Source organism: Grampus griseus (assembly GCF_964374135.1).
Source record: "Grampus griseus genome assembly, chromosome: X".
In the NCBI taxonomy this organism is placed as follows: Eukaryota; Metazoa; Chordata; class Mammalia; order Artiodactyla; family Delphinidae; genus Grampus; species Grampus griseus.
In genome coordinates, this window is record NC_138999.1 from 41674203 (window position 1) to 41687143 (window position 12941).

Consider the following 12941-nt stretch of genomic DNA (forward strand, 5'->3'; position numbering starts at 1 on the left):
ATAATAATGATAAACAAACTTGGTTTCCTAAGAACTAATGATTTGATCTTCATCTGTTAGTAAACTTAATTCATAGTACTGTTGACTTATATCAGTGACCATAATTTGTAATACTTGTAAGAATTTTTAACATTAGTACCAATGTTTATTTAAGTTGGTAAAGCTGGGTCAATATTGATATTTAATTGTAATTTAATTCATAAAACTGGTGATGTTTATTTATATAAGTAAACATAATTTGTAACATTGTAAAAACCTTGTCAAATTAGTTATAAAACTTGATGGCATTGGTAATGGTGATTCAATTTCTTTTTTTTTCCAATTTCTATTTGTAACTAAAACCTGATTCATAACTGTGGTACTCATAACTTATACTAGTAAACATAACTTTAATATTAGTAATTATTTATGATATCAATTGGATGTTAACCATATTAATAATGATTTCTGTTAGTAACTGTAGGATAGCTCAAAACATAGGTACTCATAATTTATATTAGTAATCTTAATTTGTAACATTGGCAGTAATTTGTAACAGTACTTTACAATGTTTGTACTAATAGTTTAATTTCTTTTAGTAATTATAACTTAATTCACAACATAGGCACTAATCATTTATATTGATGATCTTAATTTGTAACACTGTAATAAACTGTAATCTTAGTTGTAATATTTGATATTAGTAATGGTAATACAATTTTTATTATTAAGTATAATATAATTCAAAACAGGGACTTATAATTTATATTAGAGCATAATTTATAATATTGATAATAATTTGTAATAATAGTTATAATCTTCAATGATACTAGTAATAATTACTCAAATTCTATTAGGAACTATAATTTAATTCATAACATTGGCACTCACAATTTTTTATCAATAACAGTAATTTGTAATACTGGTTATAATTTATAATATTAGTGATTATATTTGTGGTAAAAGTAGCCAACAATCCAATTTTCTATTTGTATACAATCTAATTTTTAACATTGCTACTGATAATTTTTATTGGCAATCCTAATTTGAAACACTATTAACATTTCTATCAGGAGGAATATTTGGTAACGTTAGTAACAATGACTTGATTTGTATATGTAACATAATCTGATGTGCATCATTTTTTTTGTCTTTATTGAATTTGTTACAATATTGCTTCTGTTTTATGTTTTGGTATTTTGGCCGTGAGGCATGTGGGATCTTAGAATTATGGAACGCTTCATGAATTTGCGTGTCATCCTTGCGCAGGGGCCATGCTAATCTTCTCTGTATTGTTCCAATTTTAGTATATGTGCTGCCGAAGTGAGCACCATAATCTGAATCATTACATTAATTCTGTTAATTCACACTAGAAATCAGTTTTTTAATACTGGTGAGAATAGATACTATAACAGGATCAATGATTTAATCACACTTGTAACTACACAGTAAATTCCTGGTAGTAATAAACCGTATCACGAAGCAACGTCACCCTCCATGTGCATGTGCCGGCTGCACTCTCTGATAGCATACCACTGGTAATACATCCATTGGCAATACTATTGCAATAGGCATGATGCTTTTCCCTCCAGCTCACTCCCTTTCCCCAGACTCACCATCTCTTTGTGATTGGGGTAGAAGGTCTGATCGATTAGAGGGAATTCCTCTGTCCCCAGTTTCTTGTGCAGTCGAACCATCTGAGCGAACTATGAGAGGCAGGAGAGACGGGTCAGCAAGTCCCTTTACCTGGAGGGAGTCTCCAAGCTGGGACTCCAAGCTTCCAAACTTCCTCCGTTCCCCCAGATCACAGTGGTTTCAAGCTCCCGCATGCATGTATGAGCTGTTCCCTCTGCCAGTAGCACCCTTCTGTCACTTACCACCCAGGGCTTGTCACAGAAGTTGTAGACAGAATGCAAAGAGTTAACGCTGGGGATTCCGGCATACTGCAGCCCAATGACCAAACTGCGGTAGTCTCCATTCCGTGCCATGCTGAAGGCATGCTGGCGGATCAGCACGAAGTCTGGTTTCAGAGACCTGGGGTGGCAAGGGTAGAGTGTAGATGGTCCTCCCAGAAGCTCCCCACCACCTTTAGAATAAAGGTCAAGTCTTGAAATCTCCACAGCTCCTAGAAACTACACAGTGGTTTCTCACCTCAGCCACATACACAAGCTATTCCCTCCACCACATGTGCCCTTCCTACCCTTTCCTCATCTGGTGGCCCTCTTAAGCCTTTCCTGCCTGCTCCTCTCCTCACCAAGGTGAGCTTGCAACTTGCCTGCTCAGCTCTCACAGCTCCCAGTCACAATCTCTCAGACTACTTCTGTCCACGAAGGATGCTGCCCAGAATAAATTCCAGCCTCAGGGCCTCTACATGGGCTATTCCCTCTGCCTGAAACGCTTCCTCCCTAGATTTCTACATGCCCCACTCCTCCACCTCCTTCAAGTCTTTCCTCAAATGTCTCTCACACTACTGGTCTACCCCCAACCAAACTGCAGACCCTTCCCCAATCCCTTCACCAATCCCTATATCCCTTTGCTGATATTTTTTCTGAGCACTTTGACATTTCCTTCTTTATTTGTTTATTGTGTGTATCCCACAGTAGAATGTAAGCTTCACGAGAGCAGAGGGGTTTTTTTGTTTGTTTTTTTTGCGGTACGCGGTCCTCTCACTGTTGCGGCCTCTCCTGTTGCGGAGCACAGGCTCCGGACGCGCAGGCTCAGCGGCCATGGCTCACGGGCCCAGCCGCTCCGCGGCATGTGGGATCTTCCCAGACTGGGGCACGAACCCGTGTCCCCTGCATCGGCAGGCGGACTCTCAACCACTGCGCCAACAGGGAAGCCCCGAGCACAGGGTTTTTATTTTGTCTTTTTTGGGGTCTGTTTTGTTCACTGCCAGGACCTCAGTGTGTACAACAGCTCCTGGCACACAATAGATACTCAATAAATATTTGTTGAATGTAAAATGCTGAGAGCAGCACCTGGCATGCAGTAGATGCTCAAGAAATGTTTGTTGAATTAATATTTGGTTGGCCAAAAAGTTCGTTTGGATTTTTCTGTAAGATGTTATGGAAGAACACGAACGAACATTTTGGCCAATCCAATAACTGAAAAGTTTGGCTTGTGGTCTTCTGGGATCCTTGGCTCTTCTCCACAAGAGAAGCTATCTCCTTACATTCTGTGCCTAAGTTCTTTTTCTAAAAATTGGAATATAATTGGCACGTTATATGTCAATTCTTCTATAAGTTTAAGGTGTATAACATGTTGATTTGATACATTTATATATTATAATATGATTGCCATTGTAGCATTAGTTAGTACCTCTACCATGTCACATAATTATTTCTTTTTTCATGGTGGGAATAATTAAGATCTGGTCTTTTAGCAGGTTTGCTGATTATGATACAATATTGTTGTCTGTATCCACCGTACTGTGGATTAGATCTCTAGGATTTATTTATCTATCAGTTGCAAGTTTGTACTCTTAAACAACATCTCTCCTATTCTTCCACCCCACCCACCAGCCTCTGGCAATCACCTTTCTACTCTCTGTCTCTATTAGTTTGGCTCTTTCAGATTCCACATATAAGTGATAGCATACAGTATTCCTCTTTCTCTGTCTGATTTATCTCACTTAGCATAATGTCCTCAAGATCCATCCATGTTGTCACAAATGGCAGGATTTCCTTCTTTCTCATGGCTGAATAACATCCCATTGTGTGTGTGTGTGTGTGTGTGTGTGTGTATGTGTGTGTGTGTATCACTTCTTTATCCATTCATCTGTTGATGGATACTTAGGTTGGCTATTGCAATGTGCCTAAGTTCTTGCTCACAGAAGGATGGGAGGGGAGGTAGGGACTCTCCCTCAGCTCTAAGGGAGCCCTTTTGCCTCCCCCATAATACCAAGGTAACCTTTTTATACTCACCGCACAACCTTCACCCCATTCCGAAGGACTTCCATGTCCACAGAGAATCCACCATTGGCATGAGCCACGAGGTTGAGATCAGAGAATTCAGCCTGGGAAGGAAAAAAAATCAGGGATTCATGCACATCACACAAAAAAGACCACTCAGTTTGCAGTCTGGACAGTTGACCCCCATGTCCACCTGCCCCAACTAACCTGTTCTACTTTAATGTCAATTTCTCCATGGATCTTTTTCCCTTTGAAGTATTTCGCCCTGAAGAGGAAAAGCAGAGCACATCCGTCAACGCTCCAATCTCAGGAAGACGAAACCCAGGCTGGTCCTTTGACCCCTTTGCCCCTCCAGTGCCACTAGAGAAACTATAATGTGATTTATAATTGTTGAAATACTTTGAAAAACCTAACAGTTCTTTGTGAACAATGAAGTCTGTTGTAATCCTTGTGGAGGTATGTAAATGTCAAAGGAGATTGCAAACTATAAAACAAGTTCTTAAAACACAGAGAGCAGGCATTTCCCAAAGTATGGTCTGCTTGTCACACTGCTATCTGAAAAGCTTTGCAAAACAAGGAGTGCTTTGTAAAGTGTAACATACTTTGAAATTGCATGGAGGTTTGTAAATGGTAAAGAACCTTAGGGGGTATATATATATGGAGTGTGCCCAGGTATGTGTCAGCACCTATGTCTGCTTGTGTGGCCTGAAGCATCTCTCTGCTCTCTAGCCCTTTCCCAAGGAAGAACACATTCACCACGTGTGGTTGTGCACTGAGAGGGACACAGCAGCCATGAGTGGGCAGCTGCACTAGAAAAGGAGGAGCAGATTGAAGGGTGCAGGCTGGTGGGGGTTCTACAGAAGCCAGAGTCAGCCATGATGAGGGTGAGGAGGAATGCAGCTGAGGATGAGGGGAAGCCACAGGATCGGAGAGGCGTAGGAACAGCAGTAGATACATCACGAACTGCTAAGTCACTGTCCCTGGGCCCATTCCCATATGGGCTTCTCCCCCAGGCCCAGGATTCCTTCCTGACAGACTTCTCCACAGACAGAAGCTCATCCCCAATCAGGTTTCCCATAGAAGAAGGCTGAGGGGAGGAGCCACTCCTGGGATTGCCTACATGCACACAATCAGGATCTCTGATATACACAGCACAACCGGCCCTAGTGATTTCACTGACATACCCCTAAGACCCCAAGCACAGCTGTTTTCTCCTCTCTCTCCCTCTTCCCTCCTACCCCCTACTCCATCACTGACACTGTCCCCTCACAGATGTTAGAAGAGAATCTCTTAGACCTGTGCATTTTTCATTTAGAAAATGATGACGATCATATGATATCGCTTATATGTGGAATCTAAAAAAAATAGTACAAATGAACTTATTTACAAAACAGAAATAGACTCACAGATGTAGAAAACAAACTTATGGTTACCAGGGGGAAAGGGGGGAGGGATAAATTGGGAATTTGGGATTGACATATACACGCTACTATATATAAAATAGATAACTAGTAAGGACCTACTGTATAGCACAAGGAACTCTACTCAGTACTCTGTAATGACCTATATGGGAAAAGAATCTAAAAAAGAGTGGATATATGTATATGTAAAACTGATTCACTTTGCTGTACACCTGAAACGAACACAACATTGTAAATCAACTATACTCCAATAAAAATTTTTTTTAAAAAAATTTAAAAATTAGATGAATGGAAAAATAAATAAATAAATAAATAAAAGTGATATATATATATCACTTTTTGACCATATATGTAGTGGATACTGTGGTATATATATATGATATATATCACTTTTTTAAAAAACTTTTTTAACTTTTTTGACCATAAATGTAGTGGATACTGTGGTGTTCTGCTCAGATCTCCTCTTCAGGGTCAATGCACCCTGAATATCAGCTGTTGAAAGATCACAGCTGTGTCCCCTTGGGAATTGTCTTCTGTCACAGGGAACTTCCTTGGCCAAGGTTATACTTACGTACTGGCAGCCCATGGCTGATATGTGGTCTATGAGTGAGTACAAAGGCCAGCCTCTTTGCCTCAATATAGGCTGACTCTGAAGGACCATCCTAGCTCTAGAGCTCCCCCTTAGGATCAGCTGAGGCCTTGGATGCAACCGCATTGGGGACCCACTTCTCCCTCTGCTCAACCTTGCCCTCCTTACAGGTGCTGATTCCAAAGGCACTCCCCGATAAGCCTGTGCGTGCAATTCTCTGTCTCAAAATCTGTTTTCAGAGACCCCAATCTAAAACAGTGGGCCAGAGAAGTCAAACTACAAAGAAGACTCTACTGCCTTTCTGGAGCCGGGCCACCCAGCAGCCAGCAGGCAATAACGAAGCATCATTTGTGGGGGTGGAGCACAATAGTCCCTGATGTGCTGTAGCAACACAAAGCGCCCTGTGACATGTCTGCGCTGTGGTGCAAGCAGGATGCCACTTGAACCATATGATCTGGCAAACCCTATGATACTGGAGATGTCTGTAGTGAGAAAAGATGCAGTGTGGAGTTGATTCTCCTGAGTGGGAGAATTATAGTGCAGGCCTATGGGGTTTTGAAGCAGAAGTAACTTTAACTGATGGTGGACTGTAATGAGATACTAGTGGAAGGGAATGCACTAGCTGGTGAAATATTCCTGGTACTAGAGAGGTGTGAGGGAAATGGTAACCAGACTTGGGTGACTATTCGCTAAACACCCTTGATTAGCTGAAGAAAGATATGACATGCTCAGTGTGAATAATCACCAATTCAAAGCAAAATGTAAAAGGCAGAAGACCTCCTTGGCTGTACTTAAGGAAACCCCAATGTTCTGCAACCAGAGGGCAGACAGAGGAGAAGATCAGACTTAGGACTTAACTGTAAGTGTAGTCGAACTTCAGAGAAGGTTGAATTCTCAGGCCCAGTACATCTCCTATGCCATGCTCAGGGCCCTAAAAGGACAGGAGTGGAGCCCTGAGATTGTGATGGGGATATCTGGGAAGATGCGTGTAACACCTTGAACTTACAGATTCACCTGAACCCACTGGGTCTGCTGGAGTAGCCCATTCCTTGTTAGAATACAGAAACTTCCCTTTGCTTGACAATAATGCAGAGGCCTCGAACGAAGCATGTGTCTTATAAAACAATTCTTACCCCTTTCAGAATCAACTTCCCTTCCCCTCTCGGCAACCAGATCAACAAACAGGGTCAAATCCTAGCACAACCTGACTGGAGAGGTTCTAAGCTTGCAAAGGAAGGAAAGGAATGATACACAGAAGCTGAAGAATCTGGCTAACATGTATCAGCAGGAGCTGGGAAAGCATGCCTGGGACTGGATGCTGAGGACAGTGGACCAAGGGAGTGAAGCATGAACTTGGAGCACTCTCCCAGGACACAGAACTTAAAACTGTGGCAACGACTCCAGGAAATGTTGCTGATACAATTTTGGATGACTTGTGGTAGCTTGGAAAAAACAGTGGCCCACACCAAGTGAAGCAGAAATACCAGACTTCCATGGCAGATTGTGGAGGAAAGGATCAAAGGGCTCAGAGGAGCAGATGTGTTAGAGTAGATACACTACTTAAGTCTGGAAGACCAACCAGCTGACTCTATTCTATGGGAGGGCCCAGAGGATATACCCAACTTACAAAGTGAGGAATATGTTGGTGAGAGTGGCACCAGCCATGTTGAGAAGCACAGTGGACATAAGGTCATAAATGAAGTCCTGGCCCAGGTCCTGCTCACAGTGGGTACGTTGGGTCCACAGGTCCACCTAGTGGTCACTTCCCCAGCTCACAAATACATAATTGGAATGGACATATCTGTAGTTTTCAGAACCCCTACACGAGTTCCTTGGCCTGCCGGGGCAGAGCTATGGTAGCGGGGAAGTTCAAATGGATGCCTCGGAAATTATACCCACCTCCCCTGATCAAAACTGTAAATCAAAGACAATATTGTGTCTATCCTAGGGGTGATGGTGGAAATGAGTGCTCCTCTGAAAGAGCTAAAGGACGCAGGGGTGTTAGTCCCATAATATCTCCACTGAATTAACCAGTTTGGGCCCTGAGGAGGCTGGATGGATCCTAAAGAATGTAGACTACTGTGAGCTCAACCAAGTAGTAGCCTTGATTGAAGCTGCTGTACTGGTCATGCTGTCATTGCTGGAGCAAATTAAAGGATCTCAGGTACAGCAGGTGGGCACTGATTTAGTGAATGACTGCTTTTCTATCCTGATCAGAAGAGAGGATCAGAGACATTTCACACTCATATGGGACTGACCACAATATATATTGATGGTCTTGCCATAGGGCTATGTTATCTTTCTCACCCTATGTCATCATATAGTCCAAGAGGACATGGACCACCTGTACATCCCAGAGAATATCACACTGGACTACTATATCGATTACATCATATTGATTGGCCAAGATGAGCAAGAGATGGTTAGCACATTGCCTTGATAAGACACATGCACTCCAGAGGGTGGGAGATAAACCCTGAAAAGATTCAGGGTCCTGCCACATTAGTGCGATTTTTAGGGATTCAGTGGGCCAAGGTATGCCAGGACAGCCCCTCCAAATAATCGCGCAAAGCATTGCATCTTGCACCTTCCACCATGAGGAAGGCCTCTTCAGGTCCAAAGGAGAGGTCTCTTTAGGTTTTGGAGGCAGCGTATTCCACACCTGGAAATGCTGTTCCGATCCATATTTCAGGTGACACGTAAGGCTGCCAGCCCTGAGCAGGTCCAGGCTGTAGTGTGAGCAGTCTTGCCACTCAGGGCATATGATCTGACAGATCCTACAATACTGGATAGTGAGGAAAATGTAGTGTGGAGCTTATGGGATGCCTGAGTGGGAGGCCCCTGGGGTTCTGGAGCAAGGCCATGCCATCTGCAGCAGAGAATTACACCGCTTTTGAGAAACAAATCCTGGTGCAGTACTGGGCCCTGAGAGAGACAGAATGCTTGACCGTGGGGTACCAAGGAACCACGTATCCTGGTGCCTATTATGAGCTGGGTCCTGCCAGGCCCACCAAGTAATGAAGTCAGATGGGCCCAGGAGCCAGGATCGACCCCAGCAGGACCATGCAAGCTGCCTGAGCAAGTAACCCGGATGCCCGTGTCATCCACACTGTTGTGTTAGTGCCTCCCTCAGCTCACTAAGGGAACACCTTACAACCAGCAGATGAAGGAAGAAAAAGCCTAAGCTTGGTTCACAAATGGGTTGGCTTGGTACGTGGGTGGAAGCCAAAAATGGACAGTGACGATGCTATAGCCCCACTCAGAGTGGTCTTGAAAAACAGTGGCAAAGCTCCCAATGGGCAGAGCTTTGGGCTGTGCACCTGGTCATCTATTTTGTGGGGAAAGAGAAGTGACCCAAGATTCGAATACATATTCACTGATGGGCAGTGGTAAATGGCTTGGCTGATTAGACAGAGGCCTTGAATGAACAATATTGGAAGATCAGGAAGAGGAGGTCTGGGACACCGAAATGTGGGTGGACGTACAGGAGTGGAGATGAAACAGAGTGAGGATTGAAGATCTTTGTATTGTGTGTTAACACCCACCAGATAGCATCCACCCTGGAAGTGGCACTAAGCAACCAGGTAGACAGAATGACTCAGCCAAATGACGTCAGCCAGCTTCTAGAATCAGCCAGTGCTGGCAGATGGGCACACGTATGAAGTGGCAAGGGTAACAGAGATAGAGGCAGCATGTGAGGCCTATGGCATTATTGCTGAATGACCAACCTCTGAGCACCAGAGACCAATATTGAGTCCCTGACACAGCACCATCCCTCAAGAAGACCAACCGGCCACTCCATGGCGAACTGACTACACTGGGCTCCTTCCACTCGGGAAAGAGTAATGACTGATTTTGACTGGAATATTCTGTATATGGGTTTGCCCTTCCTGACTACAGGACCTTAGCCAGCATCCCTGTCCAAGGGCTTACATAATATTTGATCCACCAGTATGGGATCCCGCATAACATTGCATCAAACTGAAGGACTCACTTTACAGCAAAGGAGGTGCAAAAGTAAGCCCACGACCATGGAATCAACTGATGACATTATATACCGCACCACCCAGAAGCTGCTGGCCTGATAGAGTGAAAGAACAACCTGGTGTAGCCACAGCTAAGACCTAAGCTTGCAGGTGATACCGTGCAGGAATGGGATACCATCCTCCAAAACACAGTGTACACGCTAAATCTGTTGTTTGTGCTGTGCTCTTTAGAGGTAGAATACACCGGTCTGGGGGCTTGGAGGTGAAAGTAGGAGCGGCCCAGCTTACCATCAATTCCAGTGATCCACTTTTGGAATGTGTGCTTCCTGTTCACTCAGGGTTCTGCAAGGTTAGAGGTCCTGGTTTTCCAAGGGGGAACACTGCTACCAGGGGACACAGCAAGAATCCCATTACCTTCTAAGCCTTGACTGCTACCTGGACACTTCAGGCTTCTCATGCCAACGGAACGGAACACGAGTCACTGTCTTGGCAGGGGCACGTGACCCTAATCATCAGGAGGAGATAGGGCTGCTGTTACACAGTGGGGGCAGGGAGGAACACGTTTGGCCCCCAGGTGATCTGCTTGGGCATCTGTCGGTACTCCTTGCTTAACACTGATGGCAAATGGACGAGTACAGCAGCCACAGCCTGAGGGGATGGGGAGCAAGAGCTCAGGGATCCCTCAAGGATGAGGGAATGGATCACTCACCAGATAAGCCACTGAGACCAAGGAGGGGTGCTAGCCGAGGGTGAGGGGAATCTAGAATGTGAGGTAGAGGAAGGAAACAATGCATCATTTACTTATGCCACATTTATCAACTATGGCAGTGGAGGCTGTAGTTTGTCCAACTAACTGTGCTCTTTCAAGTGTCCCCCAGAAAACAAGATCAATTAGAATCCTGGAAACGCTGTTCCCAGATGGGTGAACTTACTTCTAAAAAGCAAGTGAATCTGAGCAGTCCAGGGGGTAGGCTGTGCACTCCACCCAGATCTTCACACTCCTCCTTCTTGTCACATCTGTTCCCCAGCTTCTGGGAATACCTGCTGCTGAAGGCTCACAGTGCTGTCCGTCCCTGGGAACTGCCCTCTGCAGCAGGGACTCACCTTCCGCAAGATTATGCCTCCTCCCAGAGGGCAGCCTGCAGCCAATGACTGACTGATGCAGGACTACAAAAGCCTGGCCACCCCATCTCAACTGGGACAACTCTGAAGTGTCATCCCAGCTCCAGAGCTCCCCAGATGATCAGCTGGGACAACTGTTGTGAAGCATCAGAGCTCAGCCTTTCCTTCTGCCAAATCCTGCTTCCCCCACTCCTCCCCTGCAACAGGTGTTATTCCCAAGAGCTCTCTCCGATCAATCTGCACACAAATATCAGAGTCTCAGGGTCTGCTTCCAGGAAAGTCTAAGAAAAGAAGCCACAAGAAGAAATATATAACCCACCATATACATATTTACATAATAACCCATCCTATATATGTAATATATATTATATAAGACATATAATGTACAGAAAATTTAATATAGGATGTCTTATATAACATATTGCATATTATATATTATGTGTTACATTACCTAGAATGTGTATAAATACGCATATATTAGAATGAAAGTTTCAGTAAATAATTACCTTTAGTATTTGCAATGGAGTCTGATATTTCCTATTCTATTCCATTTCATGAAGAAAAACATACACATATATATGTATTATATACTATAAACTCATTATATAACAAATGTATTAGAGAATATACATAATATATATGGTATACATTATTGATTACATTTCTTATTGGAGTAACAGTTTCAGTTTCACTAAATATTAATTGTGCTTACTATGTGCAATATACTCTTACTATTTTCATGTATCAATATTATTATTTATCATAGTTCTACTTTCATTTCATGAAGAAAATGAAATGCTGGTCACAAGCCAAGAGGTGACCCACAGCCGAAAAAACACTGGACTAAATTATCTGTAAAAAGAGGTGACAAGTCTCAACTGAGTCTGCAACTTTAAACCACACAGGACTCAAGACCCAGGAAGGAATGAGAGTGGTGAGGTTTGGTGGGAAAGGCATCAGACTGTACTTAGGTGTACAATCCATTACAGAGTTTGCACAACTCCTCCTTTATTCCAGGCTGAAATCCCTAAGCTTGCGTGGTTCTGAATGTCTGCAAGTTGGTGATGCAGAGGTCTCTGTTCCTCACACTGAACCTGGCGTACACAGGCTCTCTCCCTTTGCCCATCCCACCCCACCTATAGCAGACACTAAATAAATGGTTGCTAGGTTGACTGGAAGAAAAGACTGGAGTGGCTGCTGGGATAAAGGAGGGCTTTTGGGATACAGAAGTGGAAGGGAAGAATTGTTCACAGAATTCAGCAGATGCTCAATAAATGCTCGCTAGACAAGTTAGAAGAAAAAAGTGGAAAACACTGGAGTTGTTTGATGGAACGAAGGAAAAGGCAGCAAAGGACCTGCCTGGAGGGTCGAAGTGAAGAAGGGAAGTCAAAAGGAGGGTGGTTACCAATATACAGCAGGGGCTTCATTAAGGTTTGTTGACTTCAATAGAGCAAATTTAGCCAGGAAGATGGCATCTGTGTGAGTGGGTGTTAGTGAAGGAATTACAACACGTGTTCAATAAATGCTTTATGGATTGAGGGAGAAGAGAGTGGAGGAGTCTGCTGCAGGGAGAGGAATGTCGTTGTTTGAACGGGACACAGTAAAAGAGTGATAAATGCTTTTTGGATTAATTGGGGGAAAAGGGCAGTTGGGAAGATGGCTACTATGTGGGGGAGGGAACCTAGCCAGAAAATAGTAGGTACACATCATGAGCTTTCGGTTGTGTCGTGTGAAAGGCAGGATGGAGATTGTCGAAGGGGGAGTTAGGGCTACAGGAGGGGGAGAAGAGGCACTGAATATGGGGTTCTCAGTAGTATACAGTAAGTGTTCATTAAAAGATTGTTGGGGCTGAGTGGAGGAGAAAGTATGGAGAATACAGCTGGTGGTTGGGATTAGAAGGAAAGGGAACTGAGGAGGGTTCATCCTAGTATAT

At 43.7% G+C, this 12941-nt stretch overlaps 1 protein-coding gene across 2 annotated transcripts in view; it reads right to left on the reverse strand.

Annotated features, from left to right (window-relative positions):
• SYN1 (synapsin I) overlaps positions 1–12941 on the reverse strand; it is a gene marked incomplete at its 5' end in the record, with an annotated part of 42688 nt that overhangs the window by 27249 nt on the left and 2498 nt on the right. For both annotated transcript variants that reach the window (XM_082681756.1, XM_082681755.1), the window contains 4 exons: positions 1596–1685; positions 1857–2013; positions 3903–3994; positions 4098–4155. In XM_082681756.1, the coding sequence (XP_082537882.1) occupies positions 1596–1685; positions 1857–2013; positions 3903–3994; positions 4098–4155 (397 nt within the window). The remainder of the gene's footprint in view (positions 1–1595; positions 1686–1856; positions 2014–3902; positions 3995–4097; positions 4156–12941) is intronic.